Source organism: Uranotaenia lowii, chromosome 3 (assembly GCF_029784155.1).
Source record: "Uranotaenia lowii strain MFRU-FL chromosome 3, ASM2978415v1, whole genome shotgun sequence".
NCBI lineage: Eukaryota > Metazoa > Arthropoda > Insecta > Diptera > Culicidae > Uranotaenia > Uranotaenia lowii.
This window is the reverse complement of record NC_073693.1, coordinates 27,314,031-27,333,098: the sequence shown is the minus strand read 5'-3', so window position 1 is coordinate 27,333,098 and position 19,068 is coordinate 27,314,031. Positions and strand designations below refer to the sequence as shown.

The 19,068-nt window shown below is 35.9% G+C and overlaps 1 protein-coding gene across 1 annotated transcript in view; it reads right to left on the bottom strand.

Annotated features, from left to right (window-relative positions):
- The window catches only part of LOC129756166 (mucin-2), a 234,634-nt gene that overhangs the window by 39,908 nt on the left and 175,658 nt on the right, over positions 1-19,068 (bottom strand). Inside the window, exons 2-3 of the mRNA XM_055752952.1 lie at positions 4,872-5,055; positions 4,443-4,574 (exon numbers count right to left, since the gene is read on the bottom strand). Of these exons, the coding sequence (XP_055608927.1) occupies positions 4,443-4,574; positions 4,872-5,055 (316 nt within the window). The remainder of the gene's footprint in view (positions 1-4,442; positions 4,575-4,871; positions 5,056-19,068) is intronic.

Below are 19,068 nucleotides of genomic sequence, written 5' to 3'. Positions count from 1 at the left end.
ACGTCCTAAGACATGAGTGAATAGTGTAATTGAGAGCTCTTCAGGCTTCTGTCTTCTGTCAACTTGCATGAGGTTGAAACCTATCTCTGAAGTACTTTGAAATGGGCGTATCCCTAAGTAGGTACCGAGATGACGTTATTCCAACTTGTTCTACCTGACTGACTGCCCGACCAAAGAGCAGATGTTACGCAAGAAACCGTTGCCACAATTGACCGAGTTATGCATGATAGGCGTTTAACAGGGTCCATCGGTAATGATAGTAATGGGAAGATGAGTTGCCTCACGAGAATTCCAACTTAGAGTTTTTCAGCAAAGCCAATGGGACGGTAACATGGTGAATGAACATCTCAATCCAGTTTAATACTTATAGCACAGACAACTTATAGCATCATTACTACATGACTCGGCCAACGAGAAGACTTCCCTCACTTAAAAGGAAACTAGGGGTAGATCATAAAATGTGGAAGGTAATTGGACAATGAAATATTAGAAATAATCATGTTCTTTAGTAACTAGTTGACCCAGTTTGCTTTGCCACCTTTCAAAATTAAATGAGTTTTTTTTAAGTTAAATAAATTTAATTTTTTTGGTACGCCCAGTACTTCTCGATTGTCCGCATACTACTTCAGCACGTCCTTGGAGTAGTGGCATGAGACCAAATCCGGCCAGAAGATTGTTGGGACGTTGTGGGCCTCCAGGAGAGGAAGCACCCGCTTCTGGAGGCACTCTTTCATGAACACCAGTACACCTGCCCGTTCATCGTGTCCTGGGTCACGAAATGTGCACTCCACTTCCCACACGTGCAGATGGCTTCCCAAACCAGGAATTTATTCGCAAATTTGGAGATCTTCTGAGTGCGGATATGCTCCAGAACGCTGAACTTATCCTTGGCCGTGAAAAACAGGTTGCCGGGGATCTGTTTGAAGTCGGCCTTCACATATGTTTCGTCGTCCATGATGCAACATTCAACTTTCATTAGCATGTTGAGGTACAATTTTCTAGCACGGGTTTCGTACCTTGACGTTCGAAGTCCAGTCTTAGTTTTGGCCTTCTGGACAAAACTTTGGCTTAGATGCAGCTTCTTAGCCACATCCCGAATGGAAGCGTTCTGGTTTCGGTTGAAGGCCCCAACTACGCGGTTGTGATTTTTGTGTTGTTCGGAATATTTTTTCCTTCACTTCTGGGCTTCCGATCGGTGGTCAATCGTTCCTCGAACCGCTTAATCACTCGCGACACCGCGGAATTCGCGATTCCCAAAGTTTTAGCGATGGAATGGTGCGAGAGATCCTTGTTCTCGTGATGAATGCGCGAGATTTTATCACGCACGAGCTGTTTTTTCAACTCCATTTCCGCGAATTTTGATCACAGGACTTTAAAACTTGCAGGATGTAAACAATACACTATGAACTAAATCCACCCAAATTTCATTAAATTCTACCCAACGGTTAAAAAGTTGGAGCAATTTCATAGTGTGGTAGTTTCATCGTGGACATCCTTTAGGTTGAATCTACAATGGATACCTGAAGGATTATTCAAGCCTAAAGTAAAATCCGTTTGGAAGTCCTATAGCTGCCAACGAATTAGAGGAGCCACTCCCAACAATAAGTGTAGTTAAGGAAACCATCCGCCAGCTGAATAGCAACAAATCGTCTGGGAAGGATGACATCTCAACTGATCTCATCAAAACGAGCCCGAGCAAGTACACCGGTAGACGGTCCAGATCTGAGACTCAGAACAGCTACCAGAGGAGTCACAGAACATTTAGAAGAAGCGCGACAAATTGGACTGTGAGTACTACCGAGCGATCACTGTCCTAAATGCCGCCGACCGTGGCCTAGAGGATAGCGTTCAATTTTTCTAAGCCAGAGGTCATGAGATCGAGTCTCGATCACGGCACACATAGTACTCTTTCTGTGGGCTGGTGGTGTTAGCATCAGTACGATGCTAGCCATTAAACCTTTGAAAGATATACGCTTTAGTCTTAAGTACAATTCAGATTTCTTCAAAGAAACATGAAGTTTCACTGAGATCCTGTATGTGTGTATCGCCACAAGCATACAGATTCGTGGGAAGTCACCAGGCCGGCTTCATGGAGGGACACTAGGGACAGTCTACGAGAGACCAGGTCTTCACACTACGGCAAATCCTCCAAGAATACCGTGAACACCAAATCCCTACGCACCATCTTTTCATCGATTTCAGCATACGGCACGATCAACCGTGACGAGATATGGAAAATAATGATCGAGAACGGCTTTCCCGGGAAGCTAATCGACTGATCAAGGCAACGATGTAAGGTACGCAATGCTGTGTGCTGGTTTCGGATCGATTGTCGAGCTCATTTGAATAGCGCAGGGGACTTCGACAAGGGGATGATCTATCTTGCATGATGGTTCAACGTGGCGCTAGAAGCTGTTATTCGATGAGCGGTGGGTGAAATGCGGGGAACGATTTTCAACAGATCCAGTCAACTTATTTGCTTTTGCCAACGACATTGATAAAGTCGGAAGATCATCTGCGGCGGTGCAGGAAGGATTGGGTTGATGATAACCACGTCCAAGACGAAGTATATGCTGGCCCGAGACCGACCGAGGTCCTTGTCCAGTAAGAACAAGGTCACGATCGACCGCGATGAGCTGAAGATAGTCAAAGACTTTATCTATCTCAGCTCACTGGTGGCCACAGACAATGACACTAGCCGTGAGATCCGGCGGCGAATTATCAACGGAAGTTGTGCCAACGATGGACTCCACAAGCAACTGCGGTCGAGAAGCCTGAGCCCTTGCACGAAGTGTATCTTGTATATGACGCTCATTAAACCGATTGATCTCTACGGGCACGAGACATAGGTATTGCTCGAGGAGGACCTGCGTACACTCGGAGTATTTGAGCGACGGGTGTTAAAAACCATCTTTGGCGGCGTACAGGAGAACGGAATGTGGAGGCGAAGGATGAACCATTTATAACTTTTCGTCGTAACCTAACCCCTTTGTTACAGGATATTACTGTTTACTGTTTACTACATATTTTTAACTGTTTATTTAAGGTTTACTGATAATTCTTTAATTTAAAAAACCGCAAACACTTATACATTCTTGTTAATGTAAGACGCTTTACTATCAAAACAGATTTCAAATTATCAACAAGAAATGTACTTTATCATTATTGATTTTTTTGCAACAACCAGATGTCAAACACATGTAATATATTCAAACTCGATGTCAATGACATCTCGTAAAAACTCGATTTCTCCTGTCAATAGTAGGTAAGTGGCTGCTGATGACAAATTTCATATGTCAAAAAACTTTCCTTCTTAGTTGAGATAACGGTGATATATGACTCGAGCGAGCACCCACATACGGCAGCTAGCTGCCCAGGTGAGTCAACTAAGACCCGCTGCTGTCATCGGAACGTCTTCCCATTTGTAAAATTTGTAAAAGAAACGACCGGGACTTCTGATAGCTTCCCGTATTATTGCTTGGTTGGTTAATTAATTTGCATATGTCGAAGACGTTTCGTTTTGAAGAAATCACCATCGAAGCGAAGAAGTTACTCCACCGTCAATTGATGGGCCGTCTAACCGGTTGACAAATGTAATGATGCTAAATTATCATGATAAAAGGAACTTCTCTCTCTTCAATAGACCCGTTTACAATTGGAATATTATTTGAATGGAATTTTCTCTCCCGTCTACAAAAGCAGACATACAGCATCACAATTCAATGTTCGATTGCCTTCAGGAAACCTCGGAACAGCAACGCCATAGTGAACAGTTTTCACTTTTTTTTCTGCTTTTCAGCTGAGCTCTGTACAGTAGATTAAATGGTCGTTTTTCGATCAAAGAAATCAAAAGAAGAAAAAATATCTGCCTTCAATGATCCAGCATTGGTAGTCAGGTCAAGATAAACTATTCGTTTACCTGAAGCCCAATTGTGGTCCCGGATCAGGTTCGTTGATCAAGTTGACCCTGTCGAATCCGGATCGATTATGCGGATAATGAAAATGAAGCGGGCGTCGATCGTAATGATTCGGTAAACAATCTCTGGCCGGGCATTAGTTTTTCCAACAGACAATTTGCTGAGGGAGGTTTCGCGTTCGCGTTTGAACAGGTAACGAGGCCTCAATTTAACATTTTTTAACTCAACAAGTAGAAGGGTTTAGGAAAGCATTTGCTCAAACAGTTAAAGAGCCATTTATCTAGGCGCTACTGCTTCTATTTTGTTTGTTACATTGTTTACGTTTAGAAAGGTTGAAGGGCCTCAGGGGGAAAAATGGTCGATCTTCAAGATTGATGATTTCATCATTTTTTTCAACACTGTATTTACTTGAGACTTGCAATCTACTACCTCAATTAATTTACTAAAAATACTAGCTGTGTATTGATCAGAGCAATTTTGAAAGCTTAAATTTACGTTAAATTATTCAACTTTGAAACTACTCACGTGCCAGACAGGTGTGCTTTCGATACTGCAGAAATCCCTCGTCGCAATGGCATCGGCTCTGTACGCAGCGACTGTTGGCGACACGCATCGAACACTGCTCCGAAAGCACGCAATCACTTTCCAGAAGTTGAGCTGGCACGAAAAGAAAGAAAAAAACAGAGTTTAGAGAAAATTATGTGAGTTTACTCAATTTATTCCGATGAAAACGGCTTCATTTGAACTAAGTACATCATGTTTGACCTTTCTCAGACCTTGTGAAATTTGAGCCCAATTTCGAATAATAAACATTGCCTTTGAAAGTGTCAGTGTCGTTTTAAAAAATCAACATTTCAATGATCTTATTCATAGATGCCATAAACAAAAAAGAAACATTTTAAATATTTAGCTACTCTAAACAAATTTTCAATTCTGATTTTTTTTCATACTCACATGGCAAACAGAGGGTCTCGTTCAGGCGTACGTAGAACGGGGAGCAGTCGCAGAATCCTTCCAGGGTGCAGTAGCTGCCGCGGATGCTGTCGGTGCAGTCCATATCATGTTGACAAGGGTCTCCAAGTTGCTGTTTTGGCGCCAGCTGGGATCCGGGTTGGCCCAATCCACCCGCTATCATTACCTGTAAATGAAAAAAAAAAATGTGATTAGAATTGCTAGAAGAATTTAATTTCGATGAGAAAATAGCGCTTGAACAACGTTAGGTTGTTTAGGTGTTTGAAAAAAAAATCCAGATTAACAATGTGTGGTATGCCACAGTGTATTGTGACATTGTATCAGTTCAGTGTATTGCTAAAGCCGCACTCTCTGTATCACTGTGTACGTAAGTGAATGCTTGCTTGTCGTGACGCCCATTGAGTAGTCAACCTTGATGAGGTTCAGTCGTGTGTTGCAGGTTGAGTGATTCCTTGTGAATGTTCAGTTTGCATATTGGCGACCGTGGCAGGTTATTTGCTCATGTTTACGAGGAAAATAAACCAACGAACCGAAATTTTATTTTATTGGAATCACTCAACGCGCAACATATTGAAAGTGGAAAGAATCGAAAAAAATGGTGAGTAGAAGTGAAAGAAATTTCTAATGAAGAAGTTGCTGGCGTGCAAGCGCTGTTGATGTTGTGGCCGGTTTTGTTTGTAGTGGTGCAATCGAAGTGTTAAACACTGAGAGAAAATGGCAGATATAAACTGGTAAGTTTATTTTGTAACGTCAAGTCATTTATGCATGTGAAGCAAAATTGAAAGCGAGGAGGGATCGAATCGTTGCCAGCAATTATCAACAAAAAGATGAAAGCTGGGAATGAGCAATAATGTGAAAGATTTTTAGCTCGGGACGAGCGATAGTAAGATTGATTTTAGCTCGGGACGAGCAAATGCATGAATGAATTTAGCTCGGGACGAGCAATAATAACAGTGATTTAGCTCGGGACGAGCAATATTATGAATGATTTTAGCTCGGGACGAGCAATTCTATGAATGTTTTGAGCTCGGGACGAGCAACTATATGAATGATTTTAGCTCGGGACGAGCAGTAATAACAGTGATTTTAGCTCGGGACGAGCAATTCTATGGATGTTTTTAGCTCGGGACGAGCAACTATATGAATGATTTTAGCTCGAGACGAGCAATATTATAAATGATTTTAGCTCGGGACGAGCAATTCTATGGATGTTTTTAGCGCGGGACGAGCAACTATATGAATGATTTTAGCTCGGGACGAGCAGTTATATGAATGGTATTAGCTCGAGACGAGCAATAATAATGTTGAGTTTAGCTCGGGATGAACAATAATAACAGTAACTTAAGCTCGGAACGAGCTATATTAAAAGATTTTAGCTCAGGACGAGCGATAGTAAAATTTTAGCTCAGGATGAGCAATAGTTAGAATTTAGCTCGGGACAAGCAGTAGTAAGATTGGTAATAAAAAGTAGTGATAATAACAATGATTTAAGCTTGGGACAGCGACAATGATAAATATGCAATGAAATATTTTTCTTAGCTCGGGAAGTATTTAGCACTAAGAGTTAACTTGGTTGAAAGCTCGGGACGAGCATATGATAAGTTGAAAGTTAACAGCTCGGGACGAGCATACAATAAAAATAACTCGGAAAGAGCACCGATATATTAATCATAAGCACGGGACATGTACAGGAAAAACCACTGAATATGCTAAGTAGCTCGAAACAAGTATCTAAGAAGTAATTTGATGGATCGAAACGAGCACTAATTACTAATAGAATGATTCTTAACTTGGAAGCCATCGCACTGAAGGAAAATGCTTGATAGCTCGAGACGAGCAACTTGATAAAGATTTTAAATTTTGGAATTTGTTGATAGTACTAGCAAAATGTATTATCGGTTTTCAACATTTATGAATCGAGAGAAAACTCATATTCGGCATAGTGAGCGATTCGTGTGGTATTACGGCATTAAGTGGCATGTTTGTTTTTAGCGTCGAATGAAACAAAATCTTTGTTTTTCAGAAAGTTGTTGCAAGAACTTGTGACGAGCATAAATAAAATGAATAAGCGAACGTTGCCGAAATTTAACAATAATAACATTTAGGTATAATGTTCCCTGCATCAAAAGTTCTGTAAATTCAAATAGTGTTGTGTAGTGGAAGTTTTCCTGTTAAAATTAACAACCTGTTGCGTATATGAACAAAATGATACATCTTACTCTGATGAGGAAATAATAAATTTAATAAAGTTCTTCTTTCACAAAAATAGCGGTGGAATATTTATTGCGAGTTTGAGAATGTTTAGATATGACATAATCTGTTGGCATCAAAATTATACTGCAAAATTGAAGTTCTTTTGACCGTGTAAATTGTAAACGAACAATGCCAACGAAATAAAGACACCTCGCTGGTCTTTGACAATAATAATAAGAACTGTTTGAAGGCATTTCTTGTTTTTGCGGATTGCGTCAAATAATACCTACGAGAACGAGAACATTGATCATGAATTCTCGCTACTAAAACTTAACAAATTTGAAGTCCAAAAGATTGTGTTTGACGAAACAAATTTTCAAGAGAACAGAAAAATATCTCAAACCACAAAATTATTAAACAAAAAAAAACGGATCGAATTTATCTCAGTGTTTTCCATTTTCAAGAAGATTTATGCTTGAATGTGTTAGTGAACCCAGATCACCAGTTGAGATTCTGCAGTTACTGAAAGAAAATGAGAGAGAGGGGATGTGTATGTGGATAGAACGAGTAAGGTGTAAGTATCGTGAGAGACCGATTGTTGAATGGGAGTAGTATTGAGAAACTTAACTGCGAGAGATACACGAACTATCCAACTCGGTTATAAGGTCATTTTGAATTCTACTTGTGCAAGTTTGACTGTACATTGGTGAGAGAATTTTTTTTTTGTATTGTCAGCTGGCATATGACTTTACAATAATCGCCCGATGGGTATGCAACATGCAAACCGAAGTCAATGTAACAGTTATAAATATTTCCGCCCGATGTCATCCAGTGGATTAGTGTTTGATAGACCCAGACAGACGAATGGATTTACGAATAACATTGCTGCTTTTTTGCCAAAAATGCGGCTCGGAATAAGCAAAGTTCACCAAAACAAACCTGAATTGAATTTATTCAAAATACGCGATGCAAGGTTGCAAAACAAAAATTTTAGATATCCAATAAATAATATAGAATGAACAAAAATACACACGCAACGTTGCAACTTTGATTTTTGTACAGTACTTCCTTGTCCTAAAAATGGCAAAAGTATTAAAAATTGATAACCAATTAATTTACAAGTGGAAAATATCAATCCTAACATATATCAAAAGGGTTTGCTCGATTGGAATTAGAACAAAGTATTTCTTCGTTCCTAGAAAAAAATGGATAACTATGATCACAGATAGAAGCAAGGATCTCTAGATATAAAAAAGCGGCCTGTAATTTTTTTTCAAACAAATCGTAAGGGACAGCGACATAATATTGATGGAGATGCCACGCTACTACTCGACATTTAAGCTTAGTAGCCTTCCATTCAAGCATGGGAGTTATTATGCAAATACTAGCGACACCATGTCCTCCATAGAAGAGTTTAGAATAGTTAGGAAGCTTTTAGAAAGCTTTTAAAACGGCAATACATTTGTCCTAACTGCAAAACGTCAAACATTTACCTGGGATTGCGGATTGTAGCTTTGCATTCTAGTTTTGGGTAAAAGCCGTAAAAGCACATCATCTCACCAATATCAAAATGCTTGTGTTTACACTGTTTACAGCAACCAGGAGTGCCAGGTGTTCTGATTTTTCAGTAGGATTGTCGAGCGATCTTTGTAGTTTTTTTTTTAAATTGTCCTGACTAATAAAAAAGGATTTTGAAAATGTATTGAATTCTCATGATTTTCAAAAAATATACAAATCATAATTGAATTTACAGTTAAATGATGAAAAAACTAAATTAATCTGTATTGAAGAAGTTAAACTCATTTAACCGATGATAATCGATGGTTCAGATGATTTTAAAAGAGTGATAATATCGGTAAAACTACAGGCCAACCTAGATTCTGCTGGCTTCAGTTGCTAATCCGAGCTGCATATTATTTTAATCAATCTAGTGATTTCTTGAAAAACAACCTTTTCTTTTGCGCTGTGTACTGATTTTTGACAAATCTACCATGGGTTTTTTGAAGGCAACGCAATCGGTTCATAGGTGTGCAAGGAAAATTTCTAAACTTGAAATTAACCAGTCATGGCTAATTGTGCTAGCGCACAACGAATGTTTTATGTTACGTTGTCATTTTTTTTTCAAACAGAGAAATTCTACAGGCGTACAAAGCTTTGCATCCTTTAAACTCTATATAAAGCCAGAGGTTTACTAAATGTTTGTGAAATAATTACCACTTCATAGTCTTGCGAATACGTTTCAAAAGTTTCTTATTTACGATTAGGTAGAATAATGGTTAAATTTTTCAAGTTCGTTATTCAATGTTGTTTTTATCGATTTCTTCTTCTTCTTTCACTGAAGTTTCCGAATTTGTGAGGATAAAAGTAGACAAAACGGCTTATTTTATGAGCGACTGAGAGCCGTTCGCACAAATCAGTCGGTTCATTTGAGCAAACCAGAGCAAGTATTGAAATTATGAGGAATTGAGAACATACTTGATAACAAAATGTAATATTCACATAACCACAGTCTTGTGAAAATTTGAATATTAGTTGAATGTAAACTGTTGTTGGTTGAATAAGTCTCTTACAATTTGAAAATTGATGAGTTCTGTGAAATATGAAGTAGCGTTCCAATCCAACTTTATCAATTTAAAAAAAATTATTGCAATCAATCGAATTTAAACAAAAATACGGGGTTATCTTTGTTTTTATCTATTTTTTTCCTGAGAGAAGAAGGGAGATGTGTGGTATGCCACAGTGTATTGTGACATTGTATCAGTTCAGTGTATTGCTAAAGCCGCACTCTCTGTATCACTGTGTACGTAAGTGAATGCTTGCTTGTCGTGACGCCCATTGAGTAGTCAACCTTGATGAGGTTCAGTCGTGTGTTGCAGGTTGAGTGATTCCTTGTGAATGTTCAGTTTGCATAAACAAAACTGCGACAACAGCTACATTGAAAAATTGTCAATAATTTTGTGTTTCGCATTTTAAGGAACTAACGATTTCAAATGTGTCTAATTATGGCAATGTGTTATGGCAAAAGGGGCGATTTTTAGCTGTTATTTTCAATTGACATTATGGGCCGCGAAATGTGATTTCGTTTTCTGGATAACTTTTCCAACAGTACGCAATGTCGATTCCAGAGTGCGCATCGATCGATTTGAAGAAATGCTATCCTAGTTAGGAAATGCCACCCAAATTAAAAAAACAGGCAATTTCTACGATAAAATCGTGCTAAACAGGTACATTTTTCCTACAGGGCATTTTTTGACAAATTTTTCAGGTTCGCCGCTTGCCGTCGGTATTGCGAACCTACAAAATCTGACAACAAAAAATTAGACAGAAAATGGTTGAATTTTCGTTCTAAGTGTCATGTCAGTGTGATTAGTTATGAAAGACTGTATGAATTCATCAGAGATCCATAAGAATTAATTTTCTTGAAAACCTCTGAAAAATGTTAAAAGCCGTTAAATGTCCACTTGCGGATTGAATGTCAAATGTCCACTGTCGGATAATTTGATCCTTATGACACTGTTAAACAATTAAACATCTTGATTCGGCAAACCATATCAGGTTGAACCAAAACATCCGAAAATACTATAAACAAGAGCACTCCTATGCAGTAGTGGGCTTATCATAACTAGGATTGGTCGATCTAGAATCGATCTTTGGGAGATCGATCTTTAAACTCAGATTTTTTAGATCGATTCTTTAGCATGAAAAAAATCGATTGAAGGGTGATACGGTCAAAATTAGGTCAATATCAACTTGACGTATTTCTTTCAATTTTGCATTTAAAAAACTTGAACACCCCTCATTTTGAAGGTGTGTGTGTGTAGAATGTTGCTCCTATTTTGATTTTGGAATTCATACTTCAGTTGTCAAAATGCCGTTCAAGTAAGAAGAGCAGTGTTTAAAATTTTTTTTCGCGCATCGCGAAAATCCGAGCTACTCACACGCAAAGCTGGCAAAATCGCTAAAAGTTGCCAAATCAACCCTTTCAAATGAAATTAAAGTGTTTGGGGAACGTTTGTCGACAGCCAGGAAGTCTGGATCGGGGGGAAATCGAAAACCGGAAGCCGCTGAGACGACAAAGAGAATTGCCGGTAGTTTCAAACGAAACCCTAACCTCTCTCTCCGAGATACCGCAAACAAGCTGGGTGTATCGTCTACAACCGTGCATCGAGCCAAAAAACGAGCCGGACTATCGACTTACAAGAAGGTAGTGACTCCAAATCGCGATGATAAACAAAATACGACGGCCAAAGCGCGATCCCGGAGGCTGTACACGACGATGCTGACGAAGTTTGAGTGCGTGGTAATGGACGACGAAACCTACGTCAAAGCCGACTATAAGCAGCTTTCGGGACAGGAGTTTAATACGGCAAAAGGAAGGGGAAAGGTAGCAGATATTTTCAAGCACATGAAACTGTCAAAGTTCGCGAAGAAATATCTGGTTTGGCAAGCCATCTGTACCTGTGGCTTGAAAAGCAGCATTTTCATAGCTTCCGGGATTGTCAACCAAGAAATTTACGTGAAAGAGTGTTTGAATAAACGTCTGCTGCCTTTCCTGAAGAAACACGGTTGTTCCGTACTGTTTTGGCCGTATTTGGCATCTTGCCATTACGATCAAAAGGCCATGGAGTGGTACGCCGCCAACAACGTGGGTGGTTCCCAAGGACAAGAACCCTCCCAACACGCCAGAGCTCCGCCCAATTGAGAAATACTGGGCTATTGTCAAGCGGAACCTAAAGAAGACCAAAAAAACTGTTAAGTAGGGGCAGCAGTTCAAGGCAAACTGGCTTTCTGCGGCGAAGAAGATGGACAAGGTGGCTGTACAAGATCTGATGGCAGGGGTTAAGCGTAAGGCCCGGCAATTCGGATTTGGAAAAGCGGAAGCCTAACTGAATATTTTTCCTGAATTTTATACTAATTGAACTTGAAAAAGAAATTTAATTTGATTTTTTGAATAAACGATTTCACCGATTTACACGCGTTTTCCCTTGACCAAATTTTGACCGTATCACCCTTTAGATCGGTTTATTTTCGATTCGATCTTTCGATCTTTTGTATTCTTTTTCTCGCTGAGCCGAGAAACTGTCCTACTTTGGGGTAACTTTTTGAGCGGTGGCTTTTATAAATCCATGATTTTCTCATAAATGGGCGGAAGTTTAATACTTTTCAGGAAAACCATTTTCAGTTGGTGATTTCATCTGCAAGATTCAATGAGAATTTTTAACTTAGGATTCACCGTTATTGAAAAATGTACTAAGAAATGTATGATCAAAATTTCTAACTTTGAACCTACTGGTCTTGTTTTGGAACTCACATATTATTGGACCTAGAACTAAAATACCTATAAGAGTTGTTTTCGAAAAAAATCAATAAATTAATTGTAATTGAACTTTGTATCTAAAATGATCATGGAAGAGCATAACAGCTTTTAAACGATAATAAAATACAGATATTACTGTTATAAATATCTCAAACATTTTCATTCCTAGACAGCTCTATAATCAGCATAAAAGTTGAAACATTTGAGCATTTACTTACTTGTAGTTTATTTGCTACAAGCTGACGAAAAAAGTTTGAATTATTCAATATAGGTTCAAAATTATGCCTCAACTAAAAATTCACACCCTAATTGATTTGTTGATGTTCAAACAAAGTGTTGATGATGTTATGTTTCAAAATGGAACATCATAAAGGAAAGTGTCCTGTTTTTAGACTTTTACAAATTTTTCAGGTTTTCCATTGATTTGTTTTTAAAGAAATATAGGTAATATGGATCTTATTCATCACAGTGAAAGCGTTTTCTCTTCAAGATTTGGCTTGGACTGTTAAAAAACGTGACTTTTCCTTATTAACTTTGGTTTTCCAAAATGTGTCCCACTAATTGCCATTTATCAAACCATTTAATAGTATGACTTTTTGTGGCAAAAAGCGATAAGGAAGAATAAGAGTTCATTGTTTGCATAGGATTATCTTAGTCCTATGCCAGCGAAATGAATTATTTCCAATTTTTGGCAATTTAGGACTAAAATATGCTCTAGGTCATGGGTGGCCAAACCATGGCCCGCGGGCCACATGTGGCCCGCGACCAACTTTTTATGGCCCGCGAAGCTTTTTAGGAAAAGCCATGATCTAAGAATTTAACGTTTTTCTTGGTCTGCGTATATCATTTGGATAATTATATCTGAATCTAAACTAACTTAATTGAAAACTGAGATCTGAAAATCTTTTTGAAGTGATATAAGCCAAAGGGCCAAACTAATTTCGAGAAAACATGCTTTTAAATTGTTGTTTTTAGCCATTTTCCATACATTTTTCGAACATTTGTGAATTTCTTTCTAACTTAAAAGTATGAGGATATAATTATAAAAATCTTAAAAGTTCACTTAATATTATTTGAATTATCGAGAATCGTTTGGCATTATGAATTTTGCACTTATACCCTGATACACTTACGCCTTATATAATTTTACCAAAAAGTATATCGTCACTGAATAAAAAAAACAAAATTAAAATTTTCAAATTATCAAAATTGTACGGTATTTGACACATTATCTGTGAATTCCATTACACATTTTCCAATGTTTTCCGATTGGGATTTGTTGACTACATATCATTGGTATAAAGAGCATTCAAGCGGACTCCAGTTTTTATATTGAGGAGTTTGGATAGCCTCAGAAAGGTAGTAAGATCGTACCAAAATCATTTAAAAATTGTAAAAAAGCACCGAATCATATCAACATTATAACTAAAATAATACTTTTACAACCACTTCTATCATTCGTTACTTGAATTCTATTTTAACAACTTCGTTCATCCATCCAAATTTAGTATTTTTTGCCAATGTTGTAAAATATCGAAAGTTTGCTGTAAAAATTTTTCCAATTTGTTATTATTTCCTAAGCTTTGTGAAAATTTAACCAATTCCAAATTTATTTTAATTGGCATCTTGCTTTGTATTGGTGTACAAGTACACCAATAATGAAAAACTAATAAGAATTTACCGTTGGGTAGTAGAATTCAACTAGATCCGGTTTGGTACTGACAAATCTCCCAGAAGAACGATTTTTTTTACCTACAAAAAGTTCTACGATTATCAAAGAATCAAATTCGTATTTGCCTTGTTTTAAGAAAGCTTTTCCAATACACTAGTTGAAGCGAGATACTGGAGAATTTGAAAAGAGATGGATTGAGTTGAGGTTGAGGTTCGTACTTTGAAAAATCAATATTATTTATGATATAACTAGAGTTCGTTGAAAAAGTATTCTTTTAAATGTCAAAAGCATGAGAACATTACTTTATTTCAATAATTCCATTCCGCGGTTTTTAAAATAGGCCTATCAAAATTTTCCAAGAAGAACGGTGAGCTTGAAATCTTTGGAAAAGGGCGGACATTTTTTAAATATTTGAAGACCATAAAATTGACTAAATGTCACGCCATTTGACATTTTGAGATTAATAAACCAAGAAGGTTTTAATTGCCTTGAAAAGACTAATCTGAACATAAGTTGGAAGGAATAATTTATTTCGTATTGCGTAATATTTCCACTATTAAAATGGAACAATATTTCTAAAAATATGCAAGTAACAAAAATGACTTATTAAGATGAATCTATACTAAGGTTGCCAGAATTTTTTCAGTACGTATCCAGGCCGGACATTTATTTTATCTAAAAACCTGGCATAATACGAGCATCAGATTTCAAAATTGTCTACTAAAAATCCGGGCAAATTTGGTCAATACACAGGAACTTCTCAACAAAACTCAAGAAAAAAAACCTTTCATGGTTTGATTAATAAAACTTGCTCAAAAAATCTCGTTTGGAGGCATAAATCAAAAAAAAAAATTACAATACAATTTGTTTTTTTTTGTTCGATTCGAAAAAAAGGAGAGAAAATCCTGGCATTTTTACTGAAATTCGGGCAACCGACCGAACCGGACTTCTCCCAAATTTTTTATTAAATGTCCAGGAAAACCCGAATTAAAACGGGTAATCTGGCAAGCTTTATCTAAACTTGATGTGACTAAAGCAAGAGTTTTTATTTTTATAGTGTTTGAAAAAAACTGTTATTATTTGTTTTATTGCGAATATTCCAGAACAATTCTCATTTCTGAAATTTGACCCGTCTGTTGAAAATGTTGGCCACACATGCTCTAGGTCCAAAGTAAGATTATTCACAGTCAAGGTTTCCAAAATCACAGACAAATCTATAATCACTGAATATTGTGCAAATTTCCAAAACGGAATCTGTGTTACAGAGAAATATTTCATGGATTTCACAGAATTTTAAAATTTAGGACGATTTTTCAAAATTAAATCTTTTATGTCAATATTTATTTTGGATTTTTAACTTTAAATTGGAAAAATATCATAATTTTTTTATGTTAATTAATTTGGCTTTCATTCAATGTAAAAAAAACTGAATTTGACATATCTTAGAATGAAATAAATAGATAAATTATCTCAGAATATCCTCACATAATTTCGGGGTAATTTTTTCGTTAAATCATAGAATATTTTTCGATAACCTTGCCCACTGTGCGGTGAATATATGGAGAGTATGTCAATACTCTTTGTAATGAGTTGTTTTTCTGTTCAGTTTCAAACCACTTATTTATAAAGAATACTATCAACACAATCAAAACAAATCTTATTATATCACTAAAATAGGGGCTCGATTTATAACTTTTTCAGTTATCATAATTGATTTTATTTTCATTCTGATAAACAAATTATTGTTAAACAAGATGTAGTAAGCTCACGATCATTTTTGAGTTTGGCCGGTTTTTGGTACAAGATTTCCAAACTTCTAACCTGTAAAGGCAACAAAATCTTCTTCTTTCGGGATATCGGTCGAAATTTGAAAAAAACTTTATACTTTCCGAAACACTTTTTATTTCCACGTTTTAGTTCAGCAGCTAGTTTTCTACTGAGCTTTTCCTATTTCTGGCGAAATCTAGAGATATAGTAGTCACATACACATTCACACTAGAAATCAGAATCAATTACTCGCACAGTCACATCTGCACGCTCATTTCTGTTGAGTTCGGTTTGGCCAATCTAACGATCATTACAACTCGGCCATCCCGACATCTGATCGTCTCGATCAGAATCTATTTTTCGGTTTCAATCTTTTTTTTCATTCGGAATTTTGCTTCTCTCATTCAATGTTAGTATGGAGAGCAGAGGTGTCATATATACAGATTTTTCTGTATTATACAGATTTTTCAACGTCAATACAGATAAGATACAGATACAGATTTTTATACAGATTTTTGAACATTAATACAGATTTATACAGATTTTTTAGATAATTTAAATCAATTGTAGATGAAACGGTTTCCACGGGCTAACTGAGCTAAATCTTTTTAAACCTTTATCTTTCGAACTGCAGTATACCGCAAATGCTTGCAACAACACATATAATTTATCCTATGTGTTTCTTAGACGAAACTTTTCATAGTTAGTGTGCTAAGGATTTAAAAATTAGATTTACAATTTTTATCGATAACACATGACAGAAAATTTCAAGCAATATAAGAGTAATATATGCTCTTATTTTAGATATAAATACTAAAAATAGGTGAAAAATGCATTTAATAAATTTATGCGCTGGCAACTACACGACGAAGATATAAAAAAATTGTTTCAATTTAGTTATCGACTTTCTCGAGGACCGAGAGTAATTTTGACTTTGGATAAAAGTGATAAAAGTTTCCGTTTTGTCATTTTTGTTCCAATTCAACAAAAAATGAAAATTTTGAACTAAATTTAATAAACAAAATAAATCTTTCATATTTCTTGAGGCACCAGTCAAAACGTTTTGTAGACTTCGGCAAGGTTGGGAAATAAGTTAAAATCCTAGATATCAAATTCTCAAAAACTTTTTTGAATGATGCTAGATTTATTATTTAGATATTATTTAATTTTTTAAAGCGTTGTGTTTCTGAAACTAAAATATCTAAGCAAGATTGATTGAATGAAAGACAACAGAAAGGTTTAAAATCTGTTGTACGTATTCATGTAGGTTTATTTTTGGGGTTTAAAAGAAAATATTAAAATTTCTTTTTGAAATTGATTGATTTGAATTTCGGAACCCAAAATCTTCAAAAATCAATTAAGTATTAAAACATAGGAAACATAAATGACTTTCCCTTGTGTAACTTTCAATCATAACATGAATGCAATTTTCGTACTTAAATATACATTTTTGAATTTTAAGATTTTAGAAATAAGGTTGGGAAAATTTAGAAAACAGAAATGAGATTCTGAATTCATAATGACATTCATAATTATATGGTTAATTATTTAGAATTATAACTCAAAATCATTGAGCTAAATCTTAAGCATTTTGCCTTCCGATTTAGACAATTAAAAACATAGTTTAAAAGTTTTTTGTATTAAAATGAAAGGATGCTCAACAAAATGCTGTTCAAATGTGACAAACTTTTAAAATTTGTCCTAAGGATGTTAGGTTGCGGCCAACAAAATTGCATGTTTTCATCTGGCGTGAGTTAATTAGCCTTTAGTAATAATTTTATATCTAATAAAAAAAAACTTAGCAACCTAGATCAGATATGAGCAATTCGCGGCCCTCAAGACCCCAATGTGCGACCCAAGAAGCCTTTCCGAATTGAATTATTTTCGCTATTTTTGCCTGCGGTAGTTCGTTAGATATCATAAAATACCAGCCAATAATCCGGAAATAGTTGATACGGCGATGACTTGTTTAAATACTTATGTAATTTACGTGTTTCTGTTTGCATTTATCCCTCAATCATTCATATTGGGGACTTTTTTTTTCCAGAAATGTAACATTTAATGTGTTTTTCAAAGGGTACTCATTTTTCTTGAGCGTTTTTAAATTCAAAATCGATAACTAAATGAAAGTCGGCAAACGCAAATAAAAAAAAATCGGAAAAATATTTATGAGCACATAATGATGATTTTCATATTTTTGTCAAAGATAAAGTTGTATGATAAATTAACTCAGCAGAATTTTTTTTTAAAACGTTATTATTTAATAAAATTGGAAAAAAATGCTAATTTTGTTAGTAATTGAATTAAAACTCAGCATGAAAAGAGCCGGAAAAAAAATTTACATTAATGATAAAACCCTGTATTTTAATTTTGTATTTGATTCAAAAAATCTGTGGAAATGTTCTCTTATGTTATACCAAACGATGACAAATTCAGTCTTTTCACTTGGTAAATAACAATTCATATTCAAAACGTTAAGATATTTTCTTCAACAGGCCTTCGAAATCTTTTCCCAATAGCACTAAAGTTTAATTAATAAAATCTTTTAAAAAATGCTTAAAAACAATAAAGAATGTAGACTCTCCTAAAATTTGCTTGGGAATCTGTGAAATTTTTGTTATTCCCAGGATTCAGCAAATTTGGTTGACACGTTATATTAAAAATGTTTTACGCGAATTGCAGGAAAAAAAATCAGGGCTTCGTAGGGCCAATTTAAACTGTGGATTTTTTTTGGAAATACGTACAGAAAGCCGAAATTTAGATCAGTGAATTTGAATCACAAAAACAAAAAAAAAATCTTTAGTTTTTTAGTTATTGCTGTGATATAGATACATAGCTCCAGAAGACTTAAAGAAAGTAATGAGTAGATACCGCCAGCTAAGATAAAAATGATTATTATATGGAAAGGCGTTAAACGTGTTTGTGCATCGTACGTTTTTAAGGAAAAATGTGATGCAAATGATGTCTATGTTTGGAAGAACGAATGTTTGCGAAGAAGTTAAAGTTAATTGAAAAACTATATTTTCAAAGGTTTAAAATAAATGATTTGAAATAAAAAAATCGCTAAAAATTTGTAATTATTACGATTTAACTTTTTATTATCTAGCAAATCTTTTTGTTATTATCTATAGAGTTCGATAAATGATTGACGAGTTTTATTTCATATTAGCGCGGCCCGCCGAGAATATTTTGAAATAAAACTGGCCCGTTGCACAATGGGGAAAAAAGTG